General features: G+C 38.9%; 1 protein-coding gene across 1 annotated transcript; it reads right to left on the bottom strand.

The window, feature by feature from the left end:
- Positions 1-3,625: 3,625 nt before the first annotated feature.
- LOC124823683 (rhomboid-like protein 20) lies at positions 3,626-18,065 on the bottom strand. Its single transcript, XM_047295951.2, has 8 exons — positions 17,835-18,065; positions 17,587-17,687; positions 16,958-17,098; positions 16,605-16,671; positions 9,430-9,581; positions 9,239-9,340; positions 4,987-5,118; positions 3,626-4,133 (listed from the first exon to the last, which is right to left on the bottom strand). Exons 1-8 carry the CDS (start codon positions 17,857-17,859, stop codon positions 3,969-3,971), a joined length of 885 nt encoding a protein of 294 aa, XP_047151907.1. The 5' UTR covers positions 17,860-18,065; the 3' UTR covers positions 3,626-3,968.
- Positions 18,066-18,422: the final 357 nt, after the last annotated feature.

An 18,422-nucleotide genomic window follows, 5' to 3' on the forward strand; every position in this document is an offset into this window, starting at 1 on the left:
GGAAAGAGATTAAGTGATTGGCACGTGTGTGGGCGATTGAAATCAGATTACGAATTAGGGCTCGAAACCTTCGAATTGGGGAAAACTAGTTTCTAGAAACATTGTATTGGAAACCTTCCACTCAAAGCAGTCCTTGCGTTGGTCCTTGCGGTGGTCGTGAAAGAAAAGGTGGTGTGAAAGACAAGCGCATAGTATCAAGGTAAGTTTTTGTTTATCGGTTACCATTGGTTGGTCAAAATTTGTGAGTAAAGTGTTAATGTCTGAATGTAGGTCTAGAAATGGTTTTCGAAGTTTGTTTGCATCACATGGGAAAGTTTGTTAGTAATAAGGGACTAAAATATGTTGGAGGAGAGGTACATGTGATCAAAGGACTTGATCCAAATCGTTGGTCTTATTTTGAAGCAGTTGCAATTGTTAAAGAATTTAAGTATGATGCAAACTTCAAACTATGGTGGAAGGTGTCCAAGGAAAGGATGATGAATAATCTGAGATTACTGAGTGATGACAGGGAAGCACTGAACTTGGCTAACTATGTAGAGGAGAATAAGGATGAGGTAGAAATCTATGTTGAACATGTTCCCAGTGAGGCAGTGGAAGTTCACTTTCTTAGTTGTGGTGAAGAGGCAGATGAAGGAAACATAGAGGACATGGAGGAAGTGGCTGAGATTGTAGAAGACGGTGGAATGAGTCTGGAAGAGGGTGATGTTGTTGAGGAACATGAAGAGGTTGAAATGGGTGAGGAAGACCAACAAGAAGGTTATGGTGGTGAGGAAGAGGTTGACTGTGATGTTGGTGAGGAACAAGAAGAAGTTGCAATTGGTGAGGAAGAGGTTGAAATTGATGAGGAAGAGGTTGACTGTGATGGTGGTGAGGAACAACAAGAGGTTGAAATTGGTGAGGAAGATGTTGACTGTGATAGTGGTGAGGAACAACAAGAGGTTGAAATTGGTGAGGAAGAGGTTGACTATGATGGTGGTGATGAACATCATTATCTTCATGAAGAAGAGGAATGGGGGAATGTGGTTGAGAGGGAAGTAGAAGCTTCAGCTGAACATTGTCTGGATGAGAGTGAAGAAGATAGAATGGCTAATGATGATGATGAGTTTAGTGTTGAGAATGATAGGGTTGACCATGTTCGTAGAAACATTAATCCAGTTTTGGATAGGTGGAATGCAATGAAAAAAAAAAGAAGAAACGTGTGATTAGAAGAGGCAATGTTGGGGAAGGTTCATTTGTAATGAATGAAGAAGTTGGAGAGCATGACATTAATGAGGATTACAATAGTGATGAATTGGATTCAGATGTACAAAGTGATGAGGATGTGAGCTTGAAAAGGGCCAACTTTAGAAAGTTTAGAGAAGATGATATGAACAAGAACTTCAGATTCGAATTGGGGATGAAGTTTTGTTCATTAAAGGAGTTTAAAAATGCACTAATGGAGCATAGTGTATTAAATGAAAAAAAGATTAAGTTTGTCAAGAATGATCTGAACAAGGGCAGTTTGTAAAAACAAATGTGACTTTCTTATTATGGCTAGTAAGGTAGGAGGCAAGCAAACATTTAGGGTCAAAACCTTGGTTGGACGACACAGATGTGGAAGAGTTTTTGGAAACAAAAGTGCAAGTGTAAACTGGATTGCTCAAGTATTAGTAGACAGGTTTGTAAATGTGGCTAACATGACAGTCAACCAAATCATTGATGACATTAAGAAGTCATTCAGTGTTGGTATAACTGCTTGGAAAGCTGGAAAGGCCAAGCAAATTGCTTTGAATTCTTTGGTTGGTGATGGAGAACGACAATATGGTCGTCTATATGATTATGTGGGGTAATTGCTAAGGGTGAAGTCTGGAACCTTTAAAATTAAAGTCAATCAACCCGAACCAAGTTTGCCACCAAGATTTGGCACTTTTATATGTGTTTAGAGGATTGTAAGCAAGGTTTTTTAGGAAGTTGCAGGCCCTTCATAGGGGTAGATGGTTGTCATCTGAAGACAACATATAGTGGTCAATTGTTGGTGGCAATTGGCAGAGACCCCAATGACCAATGTTTCCCACTAGCTTCTGCAGTGGTTGAAAATGAATGTTGGAGATGGTTTTTGACACTACTTTTGGATGATATTGGTGGCACTGATTGTCAACGTTGGGTGTTCATTTCTGATCAACAAAAGGTATTTTAATTTTACTGTCATCATATTTTTTTTCTGTAACAGTCACTGTATTTAGCATAATTATTTTGTGTTTTGCAGGGACTAATGACAGTTTTTGATGACATCTTGGATGGAGTGGAACATAGATTGTGCTTAAGGCACTTGTATAACAATTATTTACAACTTCACTTATTTACACATTCATAATTATTTTCACAACATGGATTCTAATGTCACTTACTCTATTTACAGAAGACAAGGGGCACTTCAAGTGCAGCAGGATCTGGTAGCAGGACGACAACTTCCACCAATGTAGGAGGTTTTCAAGCAGAAGAACCTCCACCAATGTCACAAGGCGGACGAACATCAACAAGGGAGACTTCTCAACTAGGAAGACCTCCAACAACATCACAACCTGGAACATCATTCAGTGGAGTAGAAGCTGCATCATGTCACCAAGCTGGAAGAAGAACATCTAGGATCCGAAGCTAGTACCACTTGAAGACTTAAAATGGTCCTTTAAAACTTCAGTTTAGATTAAAAATTTGTTAATATTTTTACGTCTAGTGACTTTTCCAAAATTTAGAAATAGTGTGGAAAACGTTCTTATATAAAGACTTTTCATTTGCATTCACACAACTTATTATTTTCATGTGAATGATTTTCTTGTGTTATTATAAGGTGAGGATAATTTAGATTTCAATATTGATATGTTGAACTGTCAAATCTTTGAAAAATAATGAGTAATTTGAATGCTTTTCATTATTTTCCCAAGAAATAAATATAATCCAATTTCACTCCTTTTCAGCTTTGATTGAAGCAACCAGCCGTTTGGGGGAACCTTATATTTTTGTTCTGGAGATTGTACCTCCCTTTAAAACAATAATATTACAGTTAATAATTAAAATGACCAGCACTTATAAATTTAAGGATAAAAAGGAGGGCTTTGTTTTCTGGTGAATGAATATCACAACTAATTTCAGTAATTTGCAAATGAAACAACCTTGTTGATGCCCTAAGAAACAAGAATCTAATCTCATAATTGTTTGTAAACCCTATATTCACGTAACAAAAGTAACACATACAACGACTGACAATCAATAAACCTAAATAATACATTATACATTATAGAACACTTTGCTTCAAATATAATCCAAGGTAAAAATTTATTGAAAAAATTAAATAAGTAATGTTTATCCAAACATATAATTTTCAATAAATTTTAAACCAGGAGGAAAATATATTTTCAAAATAATGTTGCTGGCAATTCTCGATTTAATTATATACCCATAAGAAAAGCTTAATTTTTTTCACCATTCGGATACAAAATTATCCTCGACAACTTGCAATATTATGATTTTTTTTTCTGATTTATTTAGTGCGGGGGGGGGGCAAGTAATTTGATTGTAGAATATTATAGCAAGCCTCAACAGAGTGGAACTGGTGTGCATGTGCTTTGAACAAACAGCACAGAGAACCTGAAACTACAAACAAGTATCTTGAAGTGCATGTGCTTTGAAAAAACATTCACAATTCATAAATGTGCATACTTTCAATATATTGAAGTAATTTGTACAGGATCCTAACTCATTTGTCTATCAAAATGTCAAGATTCAAGTTAAGGTGGGAAAAATGATCCTGAGAAAGGAGGAGTCCTTGAGGATGATGACCGATAATATATATATATATATATACGAGTGCCTGAAGTTCACAAACATCCTCACATCATTAGTGAATTTCCAATCCTTCATGATTAGGATTTCATCTATCATCAATCAATTCAGAACAATGTGGCTCTCATTTACTTGCAACATTAATGTAATTAGTGGGACTGTGCCTCCAATAGAATGTTGGTGGCCACATTGACATCATTTCTGGCCTGCACCAGGGCTTGCCTGGCATTATTTCTGTCAAAGCCCATCGAGACAAGTGTATTGATCGAGTCCTCCGATGGTTCTACTGCAGATTGCATTGGCGGGTAGTTTCTCTGCAGTACAAAGATAATACTCATTGTCAAGTGTAATAGAATCCTTCCTATATATTCCTTGCAGGAATGTTGTTGACAGATTAAATATTGTAAAGCCATAAATCACATCATCAAATTTCATCACAAACTTCTCAACAAAATCATTAAAACCAACTATATTTGATCAGAAAAAGTAGAGCCCAAGCATTTTTGGTTTCTTACACACTACTAAGTAGCTCTAGGGTTAGAAATGCTGAGTCACTTCTAGCTAAGACTAGGCTTGACAAGAATATAAGCTTGATTAGGGTTAGGGCAGCTTGTTTAGAACACAAGCCTAGCTTTTTTGCTCAAGAATAATAGCTACTTGAATGTGATATATCAAACTCAAATCGTATAACCAATCTTTCTTATTGTTTAAATGAAAAATACAAAAAGTAACATCAGACACAGACAAGCTATGAGCGAACTCAAACTTGATTTGATCAATTTCCAAATCAAGCATAGTTCATCAACTCATTAGCCTTGCATGTTGTGATGTTGATGAATCACAGTAAATAGACTGTAACGAGCTAGCTTAACTAGCCTTAATAAACAGCAACAAGTTCAGTTTGCCTTGAAGATATTGGAGGAACAGCTGCAAACGATTTGACACAGAAGTTGCAAGCTAAAATGCAAATGAATACTTTAATGTTGAGTTCTTAAGAGAATCGGCACTTTTTGAGATATTACTATATACACACAGCCAGCTACAAATATCATGGCAACATAGAAAGCTGATAGGGTGATCAAAATCATAAATTCATAGCTGCCTAAGATATGCAAATCAAACCATAAAAGAATTACGAGGTCACCAAGGGGTCACAGTAAAACTTGCCTCCATTTGCCGAGCTGGATGGGAAGGTAAATTCCCAACACTATGCCTTGTTGATGACGATGATGTTGCATGTGGACTTCCCATCGATGGCAATGTAATTCGTGAGAAGAATGACGAGATAAACTCTGGGAACTGTAGTGTAGGATCACATAAACAAAGCAAATAACCATTTATCAATATACTGTTTGAAATTTACACATTTAGATTATGGGGAAAGAAGCATAAAAGTGGAGACAGTGAAATAACAAGAGAGTTTAAACATAAAAAATAGTTTTTTACGGCTGTTGCACTTCATAATAATAGATGGCAATGTAATGGACAGTAACAAGACAAACATGAATATATTTCACATATCAGACTTGCATGAAGAGACCAGATGGACATCTAATACCAAAAGGCAATGAACTGAATTAAGACTTTGTCCGACACATATTGATAGTCAGAGAAAGTCTTAATTCATCATCACCATCCACCTCAAATCAGAACAATATATCAACATCTAGAATTTGGTTTACAGAAAAAAGGGCAGGCAAAATCTGCAAAGTCTGCAAGTCCCATAATACCCATGAAGATTGCAGATGGATCTGTAAAGTTGTGGAGTGCATAGTAAGAATGAAAAGTTGTGATGTTCTATCCTAAAGCTGGCAGTGAATCTTAATAAAGAGTCAACTACTGCCATTGATAAGTTAGGAATTTAATCGTTTTTGCACATGCTCGGTTCAATAGACTTCGCACAAACCTAGATAAATAGACTCACTTGATAAAATCATAGTAATCAATCCTGGATAGTGGTGAATAGCAGCAAGCCCTTAAACACTAGGGTTGGATAGTGAACTGAAGGGATATCTGTTATAACTATTCTAAAATTTTGAGAAGACCACAAGCAAAAATGGTAAAGACAATACCCAACAGCTAAGACATGATCATAATTAATAATAAAAATGAGAACAGAGCATTGCCATGGGGATAGAAAAGAGCAGTCAGGCGAGAAACTCCACATCAACACCAGAAAACTTAACAAAGGTAAGGATTAGACATAAAAAACAGAGAGATGTCATGGAGAGACAACAAAAGAAAGCAATATCATAGACTGAACGTTGGGACTTGGTTGTCACCAGAACAGAGAGGAGAAATGGAAGAACAATCAAAAGGTGGAGGGGGGGAATGCCAAGTTTGCCTTGAAAATCCCCCTCAAAATGACATGGTTGAATCAAAACTGGGTATTCAGAACTACGCAAAACAACCTTGACAATTGTAGATCTTTATTCTGGCAATACCAAGGTTTCCTCCAAATGGAGAAACTGAAACACACATACAACTTCTGGTTATTCAAGAGAACTAGACTCTCCACTTCCCTAGATTTACAGAACTTCCAAAACAAAGATAAAAACTGCTAAACAACTGCCCATGCAGACTTTATAAAAGTCTGAGACAACAAAACTACCCCTCAGACAGTTATAACCGTCGGTCAGTTTTTATTCTTTCTAGTATAAACCTTCCCCTTGAAAGTATCAATACCCCTTCATGAAGTTTCACCTTGTCCTCAAGGTGAAAAGTAGAAAACCCTTATTGATGGCAGTAGCAGCTTCCCAACTGTTTTCAATGGGTGGGAGGTGTTATCAACTGTACTAACTACCTTCTTTTTTCCTTATTTTGTAAACTGTATCAAACCTAACAACACCCCCTCCATGATGATGCACCGTATCTTCAAGGTGAAAGTCTTGAAATTCTTCATGAATGCAGGTAACAGATTCCCCTAACTCCTGAATTTCCTCTTCCGAAATAAGCACGTATGGAGTTGTTTATTTTTGCAAGTATGATTAGGACCAAATTTTCATCACACCTGAAGTATAAGCCCTTTTTTTATCTTGCAATTCTTCTTGAGACAATTTTCTAAACGGTGCCCCTCCTTGTTAGGTCCCAGCATGAGAACTATTGATAGTGCTTATACAGCCACTGCGCTCTCCCCTGTTGGAGTTGGTAAAACCCACTAAATTTCCCCCTTCTTTGAGTAACTGCGAGTAGGTGACAACTTTCTATAGGTGTTACTTTGAAGCTGCACAATGAGAGATTCCTCTTTGGTGGTGACTCTAACCTTTTCTTCCACCATTTGAGCCTTCATCATTAACTCAGCAAGATTCTTGGGCTCATACAGCTTAGCCTCAGCCTTTATTTCTTCCTTCAAACCATTCAAGAATATACCAATCAAATAATCTTGTTGCATTCCTTCATGAACCCGGCATACTCTTCAAACTGCTCAATATATTCCCCGACTTGTCTTGTTTAGCGTAGGCCAACCAAAATTTCAAACGGGTTTTGCAGCATTGTTGGCTAAAATCTTCTAACCACCGCATCTTTGAAGGCTTCCCATGAGAGATGCAGATTGCAGGTTTCCCAGCATTGAAACCAATTCAAAGCTTTCCCCTCCAATGCCATCATAACAGCCTCCATTTGCTCCTCCTCACTAACCTCTTTCAAACAGAAACACTGCTCTAATCTATTGGTCCACCCATAAGCTTTGTCCCCTTTAAACAAATGAATGTCCAACTTCCTCCATTTGACAGAAATTCCAAAAGAACCTCCTCCTTCATTACCCCACTGTCCTCATGGCCATCCTTGGCAACAAAATCTTGGTCCTCTAGATGCTTATCATAGGATGTCAAGCGTTCAACCACCCTTGTCAATCCTTGAATCATCTCTTCCAACTGCTGGAAGCGGCAGTTATTCCGTGTTCTTGTTCTTGGACAATCTTCTTCAACCCATCCCACCGTACCTCCATTCTTGGGTTGACCATAACCTCCAATGGGCCCTCACTTCAACAGGAAAAAGGCTCTGGATACCAATGATAGGTATTTAGACCTATGCAAAACAACCTTGAGAATTGTAGATCTTTATTCCAGCAATACAATAGGATAAGATACTGGGTGATAGGATAGAAGGCAGGGGGAGCCGAACGGTAGGAGACAGGGGGAAGCAAACCGAACAGTCGAAGGTGGTGAAGAGTTGGAGCCGAACGGTTGAAAAGTGACTATCCGGACAACAGTTAGGATGGGCGGAAACTAATTATAGTAAATAAAATTATATCATAGGGAAATATTCAATATAAGTTAATTATAGTAAATAGAATTATATTCTACGGAAATATCCAGTATAAGTTAATTATAGTAAATAAAGCTATATTCTAAGGAAATATTCAGTATAAGTTAATTATAGTAAATAGAATTATATTCTAGGGAAATATTTAATATAAATAAAGCTAGATGCTATTGTTTAGGGCATGCTTTTAATTATTGAGTCTTGCTTACAGGCGGCTATGCATCCCGTGAGGGAGGTTATGCTCCCAAGTAACCGAAGGAGGTTATGCTCCCAATTATTGTTTACTTTTGTTTATTCAGATATTACCATCAATAAAAGAGATTCATTCGTCCATTATCATTCGTTCGTTGTTCTATTACGTGTTGTGAGTGTGTGAGAGGTTGTTCTCATTAGGTTTCGTACCCAAGTACGTAACACTAATAGTCAAATACTTGAAAAAAAAATGATTTGGTTTTACCTATACGAAGCAATGTTCAAAACATGCATAACATGAAAAGTGATTTAAATCAATTTGACCATGGAATCATGAGTAATTAATATGTTGACTTTTGTGCTCAATTTTGAAAATTTTAAAATACAATTATGTAATTATATGAATGCATATACATGTGTATGTGCGTATGTGACTGAATATAAAAGATGCTTAAATAAAATAAAGGACCAATTGTATTTAAAATATCGATATTGCATTCAAAATTTTATAATATAAACAGCCACAAGTATGTAGTGTATGAATATAGGGACACAATCTGATAATTTAATTATAATTGATATGTTGAACTTGCTCACCAACTTTTTAAAATTCAATAACCTTGACGGATCAAATGGGTTATTATGAGCTTTTCCTTGACAATTGTGACTTTTATTAATCTAAAGATACATCAAATGACCAAACATAATGTGAATGATGGAACTTTGCAATCAGTAAGACAGATGAAATATTCATCCTAGTAAATGTGATTAATTTTAACAATATCAATGAAACCTGATGCCATATATAAAATTTTATATACATATCTTCCTTAGAGAAATCTTGCATCCATAATAAAAGGTGAAGATATTACAGGACATTTAAATGCCATAACACACAATTGCATAGATCTAAAATAAAATTAGAAAGAAAAAAAAGAAACTCAAATTTCATACTTTAATTTACCTTTGCTTTACGGATATAAAAGACATTCAAACGGTACAAGGAACCAGCAAGGATGCCACACATTCCTGGTAAGATGGACCTTTTCCATGATGACAAAAGAAGCTACAATAGTTTAAATTAAGTTTTAGACACTGAATGATTCTAGAAATGCAAGTTATAAAATAAGCACCCAGAATTAAGTTCAACAATACCTGAACACCGGCTAGATATATGAATGACTTGTCTGAGAAGAAGAAGCTAAAAACACGAAACCGTGTTGAAACCGGAATGTCAAAGAAAAAAGGTACAAATGAAGCAAATATAAGGCCATATGGTCCAGGAGTGACTAGGTTTGCTGTAGGATCTGCAAAGAGTGGACATAAATCTATCAAACTCTTACATAATATGTATTCTTCATTTGACACTATAAAAAAGAAGGCAGAACATTCAATATCATTCAACATTCCCACAAGTAGGAGTACAGCTGAGAAAAACTATTTGTGAACTATTCAAGTTCAGCTTGTTGAATACTTGATCAAACATGTTTGTGTTTACAAAGCTTACAAGCTCAAGCTTGACTATAGACTCAATTAGATAGATCGGTCAAGCTCAAACTTTAGGTTTAACACCAGAAGCTCATGAATCACTTGTGACTGTATGTGTTCGTAAAATGATAAAAGGATACCACAGTGTTGTAAATTTATTTTTCATTCTACAAAAGTTCATAGAATTAAATGATTTAAACTGTGTAAATATTTAATGACACTATTCATAATTTAAGGAATAATTTCTTCAACCTAGTATGCATTACATTGAATTATATTGTTAATACCCAATGAATACATCCATTTTTTCAGGAAATAAGCCGATATCTCATTAATTGATTTCACAATAAACTAAGGGTGTAAAAGACAATTAGCAATTCAAACATTTGAAAGTGAGCTTATGTTTCAAATAATTAGGACCAAACAATTGCTCTCATTTGTTGTTTCTTGTATAAAATAACAGAGGCACAAATTTTAGATAAGAAAACTATGCACTTGGCAAAATATATTTTATCTAAATTATTTCCAAACTTCCATGTCTAAAGATTCTTTAGCCCATTTGATTTAAAATTCTGTTTCATCTTTTACCACAATTTTTAATCAAATGCTAAATCAATAGAGTTAATTAAGTTCAGCTCAAGCTTTGCATTATTAAACAAGTAACTAAAGCTTTAAATTTAAGTTCTTTAAACAGATGAATCAATACTATGCATCATATTGTTTTGCAAGCAAGGCTTGGGATTTATGTGCTCAACTTAGTATGACTCTTACACTTGCAACTTAAAATGGTATGCTGCTGCCGAAAATCAAACCATCTACAATAAACAAGTAATATGTTTCACGGTTTTCATCCTTCTTGATTGAAGATATAATCATGGGTTCGGGTGTTGATTTCAATTCAAAACCAGCTCACAATATGAAGATTTGATGTAGTTTGAGGAATCAAGATTTCATGCTTGGACAGATGAAGTATACCTAAAGAAGAACCCTTTCAGGCCTTCCAAAGGAAGTGATAGGGAAAATAGGAGATGGTTGGTTTATGAGAGAAGAAAGAGGGGAACTAAGGGGAACTAATTGTAACCGCTTAACTGCTTAGGACAGTTAAGAGAGGGCGGGAGAGGTTGTATAAATAGAGGACAGTTATATAGACATGGAAAGGAATTGTTTAGTTGTTTGACGGGTTCATACTTGTGAAAGAGGGTTATGCCTCTGTATTCTTTCTGTATAGATGCGATATTGTGAATAATATACAGATTCCCAATCTTTTTGGTGTTTTTTGGAGAGGAATAGAGTACTGGAATTAGGTTCCCAATCTAGGAACCTAACATTTGGTCCGACCTGCCGGATCATCCTATCAAGGAGGAGACACGAGCAATTGATGGAGGGAAGAGTGGTGGCAGTCGTAGGGCACTTGGAGGCGGTCGAGATTGCAATCGCCGAGACGAAAGCGGACACGGGGGCTCTACGTCGGGAGACGGCGACGATACGACAGGACATTCAAGCAATCTTGAAAGCGCTTGGAGAACGTAACCACAATCACAGAGACCAGCATCAGGACGAGAGTCAATCATCGGTGAACGATAATAAGGGTGGACCCAACGGTGGAGGGGGAAGAAGCGGAGAAGGTAACCAAGGGGGGATGGTCAATTGGAGGAAGCGGGTCGAGTTACCTGTATTTGAAGGGGGCGAGCCCTGGGTATGGATAGGCTGGGCTGAGAAGTTTTTCGAGGTCCAGAAGGTGGCTGAGGAGGAGAAGCTAGAATTGGCGTTCATTAGCATGGAAGGTTACGCCGGAACCTGGTTCCGATTTTGGCGGGAGAAGACCAAGAACCTTTCTTGGGACGGGTTGAAGAGGGCTCTGGGAATACGGTTCGAAGGAGGAACACGGGGGACGGTGTACGAAAGGCTGTCGACCATCAGACAGGCGGGACCGGTGGAGGAGTATATACGCGATTTCGAAGTTCTGGTTGGGCAAACGACACAAATACTCAAGGAGCAAATTATGGGTTACTTCTTGTCTGGCTTACGGGAAGAGGTGAGCGATCATGTCAGGCCTCATGGCCCAACGGATTTGATGACCGCCATGTGGGTGGCGAGAGATGTGGAGAAGTTGTGTACCACTTCCAAGGCAGGAGGAGGATGGTGTCCAAGAATCAAAGTTCTTGGGGAAAAACGACGGCTTCGATAACGCGAATAGACCCAAATCGCGACCCGACTGTGCGAGGAGTACCGGCTGAAAGTGTGGGGTCTGTTAAGAAAGACGCGACCCATGGGCAAAATAGCGGAATGGCTAACAGCGGCGGAGGTGATCGGAATGTTCGCAATCTTCCATACTCGAAGTATCTTAAACGGAGGGAGGAGGGACGATGTTTTAGGTGCGGCAGACCCTTCAGCCCCTACCATCGCTGCCCAGAAAGGGGTTTGAAAATGCTAATTCTAGTGGAAGAGGAGGAAGAAGCTGAAGGCGATGAGAGTCCTAAGTTGAACCTCGCTGCGATGGAGTTATCTGCGTTGTCCGCCAGCGGATTGACGACACCCAAAATGATGAAATTACGAGGACGCATTGGGCAACGGGAGGTGCTGGTGTTGATTGATAGTGGCGCGAGCCACAATTTTATTGATCGACAGCTGGTGGAGGAACTGAAGATGGCGGTGGCGGAGACCCAACCATACATGGTGAGCCTGGGTGACAGCCAGAGGAAGAGAATTAGTGGGTGTTGTGAACAGGTAGAGTTGGAGCTAGGGGAAGCTAAGCTTGTTGAACGTTTTTACCTTTTCGAACTTGGAGGAGTCGAGGTGATCCTAGGGGTGGAGTGGTTGGAGAAACTGGGAGAAGTTCTGGTGGACTGGGGAAAACTGAGAATGGTGTATCGAGAAGGAGGGAAGGAGGTGACGGTGAAGGGTGACCCCATGCTGGAACGTAGAGTAGTGGGCCCCAAAGCTTTACTGAAAATTGATAGGGTTGAGTCTTGGTACATGGTTTGGGAGTTGGGCTCAATGGCGGCCCAAAATAATAAAACAGGGATGCGGGCCTCACCGAAAATCAGAAAAGAGAGATGGAGATCCTTCTGAAAAAATATGACGTCGTGTTCACAAAACTCACGAAGCTGCCACCTAGCAGAGGGATAGAACACAACATACAACTTAAAAGAGGGGGTGGATCCGGTTAACATCCGGCCCTATAGATACCCACATGCCATGAAAGCTGAGATAGAGCACCAGGTCGCCGAAATGCTCCGCACAGGGGTGATCCGACCAAGCCACAGTCCATACTCAAGTCCGGTGATTCTGGTGAAGAAGAAAGACGGCAGTAGGCGTTTTTGCATAGATTACCGAGCACTCAACCGAGCGACGGTGCCGGACAAGTTTCCGATACCGATGATCGAGGAGTTGTTAGACGAGCTGGATGGGGCGTCCTATTTTTCGAAAGTTGATCTAAAAGTCGGGTATCACCAAATCCGTATGAGCGAAAAGGATGTTGGAAAAACGGCGTTCCGAACACATAAGGGGCACTACGAGTTCGTAGTGATGCCATTCGGGCTTACCAACGCGTCGGCGACCTTCCAAGGTGCGATGAACACTCTGTTCCAGCCCTATCTGTGCAAGTACGTTCTCGTATTTTTTGACGATATTCTGGTATACAGCCGCACCTGGGAGGAGCTTATTGAGCATGTAAAACACATACTCTCGACTCTGCAGCAAGATCAGTGGGTTGCGAACAGGAGGAAATGTGAGTTTGGACAGACCCAAGTTAAGTACTTGAGGCATGTTATTTCGAGCAGGGGTGTGGAGATGGACGACGAGAAGATCAAGGCGGTAGTGGAATGGGAGAGGCCAAAAACTGTGAAGAGCCTGAGGGGATTTCTTGGGCTAACGGGGTATTACCGGAGGTTCGTCCGCAATTACGGCAAGATCGCTAGACCCCTGACAGAATTGCTGAAGAAAGGTGGATTCTCTTGGAATGAGAAGGCAGAGGAGGCGTGGATAATACTGAAGAGAGAGATGACGACAGCACCAGTATTATCATTGCTCGATTTCACACAACCTTTCCACATAGAGTGTGATGCGTCGGGAAGTGGCGTGGGAGTCGTGCTGATGCAGGGAAGAAAACCGATAGCCTATTTTAGCAAGGCTATGTCTGAGGGAAAGTTAAGCAAATCCATCCACGAAAAGGAAATGATGGCCTTGGTTTTGGAGGTCGTATCTTGTGGGGCAGCGGTTTATGGTTCATCCGGATCAGAAGAGCCTCCGTCATTTGTTGGAACAGCGTATCACCACACAGAACCAACAGGATTGGATCGCAAAGTTACTGGGATACGACTTTGAAATCGTTTATAAGGCAGGAGCTACAAATAAAGTTGCGGATGCTCTATCAAGGCAGTTTGAAGGGGAAGATGAAGGAGAGAAAGAGTTAAGGGTGGTAGCGAGACCTTTTTGGCAAGATTTCGGAGAGATAACATAGGATGTAGAGGGGGATGAGTTTTTATAGAAGATAATGGACGAAATTAGGAGAGATCCTAACACCCATCCCGTTTACACAATAGAACATGAGAGGCTCCACCACAAGGGTAGATTGGTGTTGTCGGCACAGTCAAAGTGGATCCCAAGGTTGATAGCCGAATTCCATGTAACACAAATGGGGGGCCACTCTGGAGTGTATAGGACTTACAGGCGTTTAGCACAATCATTATATTGGGCTGGAATGAAAAAAGATGTAACGGAGTTTGTGGCTAAATGTCTTGTGTGCCAACAACACAAGTACATAACATCTTCACCTCAAGGATTACTACAGCCCTTGCCGGTGCCGAACACAGTGTGGGAGGAGCTGAGTATGAATTTCATAGTTCGCTTGCCAAAGTCCCAAGGGTATGACTCACTCGTGGTGGTGGTTGATCGCTTAAGCAAATACGCACACTTCTTACCGCTCAAGCACCCATATTTGGCGAAAACAGTGGCTGAGGTTTTTATAAGAGAAATTGTGAGGTTGCATGGGATCCCGCAATCTATAGTGACCGACCGGGACCCGTTGTTCCTAGGTATATTCTGGAAGGAACTGTTTAAGAGTCAGGGTACGCAGTTAAAGATGAGCACCGTGTACCACCCTGAAACGGACGGCCAGACGGAGGTTCTAAATCGAGGTTTGGAGGGTTATCTTAGGTGTTTTTGTTCGGAGCAGCCCAAGGAGCCATAAGGTGCACCCCTTTTGAGGCCGTGTATGGGAGAGCGCCTCCCTCTTTGCATAGGTTCATTCCTGGTGAATCATTGGTGGAGGCAGTGAGTCAGGAGCTCCAAACCAGGGATGAAGCCCTGAAACAATTGAAATTTCATCTGGAAAGGGCGCAGGATCTCATGGTTAGGCAAGCTAATAAACGAAGGAAGGTTGCGAACGTGGAAGTAGGGGATTGGGTGTATTTGAAGATACAGCCTCATAGACAAACATCCATGCCAACCAGGCTCCATCCAAAGCTCGCAGCTAGATACTTTGGGCCGTTTCAGGTGGTTCAGAAGGTGGGGGTGAACGCCTGTAAGTTGCAGCAACCGGAGACAGCCCAAATTCATCCTGTCTTCCATGTTTCACAGGTGAAGAAGGCAATAGGAGAACAAAGGGTGGAGAAGGACTTACCACAAGACCTGCAGGCGGACGGACCTTCATTCTGGCCCGTAAACATCTTGGGAAGGAGGCAGCTGCAGGAAGGATGGGAGAGTGTGCCACAACTGCTAATTGAGTGGCAAGAAGGAGGGCCGGAAGGAGCCACCTAGGAACATGAAATAACCCTAAGGGAACAATACCCCGAATTCAACCTTGGGGACATGGTTGGTGTTCAAGGGGCGGGTATTGATAGGGAAAATAGGAGATGGTTAGTTTATGAGAGAAGAAAGAGGGGAACTAAGGGGAACTAATTGTAACCGCTTAACTGCTTAGGACAGTTAAGAGAGGGCGGGAGAGGTTGTATAAATAGAGGACAGTTATATAGACATGGAAAGGAATTGTTTAGTTGTTTGACGGGTTCACACCTGTGAAAGAGGGTTATGCCTCTGTATTCTTTCTGTATAGATGCGATATTGTGAATAATATACAGATTCCCAATCTTTTTGGTGTTTCTTGGAGAGGAATAGAGTACTGGAATTAGGTTCCCAATCTAGGAACCTAACAGGATGACTTCTCAAATAACGATGATTTGTCAAATACTTCTGATATTGGAGCTAGTTATTTGCTAGAATGAATAACAAAATGGAATGTTAGTTATGAGTCTTAGTAAGTGGGTTTATACCTATCTCAACCTTACAAAACTAGTTTATAAGGTAAAGTTTTCATACCATTTATATATTATGATTTTCCCATATATTATGAACATATATTTTGCCATATATATTATAATTTTGCCAAAGTCAATGTGGGATCTTCAACGCCTCCTCACATAGAGGAATGATAGTGGGAATGATATATGGGATTGGTCTTAAAGTAGCCTGATAACGATGAAATACAGAATGAAATAAGCTTTTTCTCTACAAAATAAGTTGATATCTTGAATATGATAATTTGTAGCTTATGATTATTATCATTAGCATCTCATATGATGGCAAGTTCCTGACAAACAGTCAACCACATACACTTCCATTCCTTAATAGATTGATATTAGAAAACGGCCACCAAATGTCAAAAAAGGTCAAAAGATGAGACGAAAAACAGTCAAGAAGAAGAATTCAGCAAGTGAACAGACATGAAATGCAGAACTGAACATTAAGCAAAATGTATCATAAGAAAAAAAATCAAATATAAAGATTAATCGAAGTTAAAGATTGAAAGAAAGTCATATAAAGATGAATATCGAGAATAATACCTTTTAAAAGTGCTACAGCAAGGACCTCAAGCAGTAGTGAAGTTAATATTGAGAACACGATAAAGACCTGCATAAGGGTGAACACAGAAATTTGAAACCACAAAAAATTTATATAGCAAAACATCCCATTCCCTCAACTATGTGCACATGCGCATTTTTAAAGTTGTCATGCGGATGGAGAACCAATGATGGGGATAGATATGGTAGCATTAACACATCAAGGCACACGTTGATGATCGATAGGTGGTTGGGACAAAATGTAACTTGTATTTTATGAGCTAGAACTTGGTTCCAAAAAATATATATAGATGTGGAACATAAACTCCTGAATTAACTTAGAAAAGACTACTTACTGAGTATTTATTGGAGCCTATCTGTCTTTCAAAGACCCTGAAATAATATAGCAGATACAGTCCAAACATCAACTCTGGCGTTGATGAGAAGGAAAATATGGACATAATCAACTTCCAAAGGCGAATTTTTCCAAAAATATCCTGCCAGAATGAGAAAATAACAGGTTAAGACACCATATTCAATGCACAATAAGTTCAGCTCTGTGTGAGAGATAACACAGTTCCAGTGCTTCTAGTGTTTAAACACTCGAGAAAGCAAATGTGGAACAAGTAGCATTTATTCTACCACCAGATTTGCTTACTCGTACCATTACCCTAACTACAATTCAAAGAGAAACAATGTAATGAATCTGAAACTCAATTTTAAATGGAGATTTTACAACGTGAATCAATCCTATATACCATTACCATCACAAGTTTACATGTTATGCCAGGAAGTTCTAAACAAATCCAAATCATTCCCAAAAACGGCCTTCAAATTAATGTAGGATCAAAATTAAATTTTCAAAACTAAGACCCAATGCACTATCAAGTCCAAAAACACACGAACATCACACAAAAACCAGTTACAAAATATTAAAACAACACATTGCACCGAGAAATTAAAAATAAAATGCAGAGGAGAGCACCTGATAAGACAACCCCAGAGTGCCGAAACGGCCTTGGATCCCAAAGAAGATTGTGAAAATAGCCGAAGCCACGATGAAAAGCCTTGTGACAGGAGCATTTGCTGTGAACACACAAACACATAACAGAGCATTTGAACAAAATGAACACGAATCGAAAAGGCAAAAGCTTCAACATAAAAAAACATAAAAGGGGTGTAAAAATGTACACCCCAGATGATTATTCAACTCGGAGAAGAGAATTGACGCACTGAAACCAGACGGGCCTCCGTTCATCTTCGCAGTGAAGCAGAAAGCAACGACCTTTGGACAGAGTGTTTTTTTGGGGTTTTTTTTGCCTTCTCTCCCGTTCTCCTTAGAGTTTCTGAGTTTCGTTTATAATGAATCAATTAATTTAATTATTTAATGGAATTAAAATATACTAATGGAAAAGAAAATATATAAAAAAGTGATTGAATGAGTTCTTTGGAATCTTCTCTTCTGTCTCATAACCTCTCCCATGGAAAGAGTAAGGCGGCTTACCCTTCCTTTCTTCTTAACGAGCAAATCCAATAAAAACACCTTATTTTAAGAATTTAAATACTTCAAAAGATTTCAAATTTGTCATATTTATTCTCATATGTGTCTCTATTTTACCAGATAATAAAAAATAAAAACTAATTATTCTAATTATTATTAAAATAAAATATTTTTAACTTTTTAAAAATATATTCTTACAAATTATTATAAAAAATAATACAAAGTATAAAGAATAAAATAATTTATATAATAATAATTAGTAAAAACATATGTATACACGTGTGTATCTACTTTTTTATAATAATAAAATTATAATTATG

Source organism: Vigna umbellata, chromosome 5 (assembly GCF_029865625.1).
Source record: "Vigna umbellata cultivar VRB3 chromosome 5, Vumbellata_1.0, whole genome shotgun sequence".
NCBI lineage: Eukaryota > Viridiplantae > Streptophyta > Magnoliopsida > Fabales > Fabaceae > Vigna > Vigna umbellata.

What these genes read in the sequence shown, in the direction of transcription:
- LOC124823683 (XM_047295951.2), bottom strand. Translation starts at nt 17,859, where the DNA reads ATGAACGGAGGCCCGTCTGGTTTCA. An exon ending in CGGAGGCCCGTCTGGTTTCA is followed by an intron (nt 17,688 to 17,834) that starts GTGCGTCAATTC and finishes GTGTGTTCACAG; the next exon opens with CAAATGCTCCTGTCACAAGG. An exon ending in TTTATATCCGTAAAGCAAAG is followed by an intron (nt 5,119 to 9,238) that starts GTAAATTAAAGT and finishes CCTACACTACAG; the next exon opens with TTCCCAGAGTTTATCTCGTC.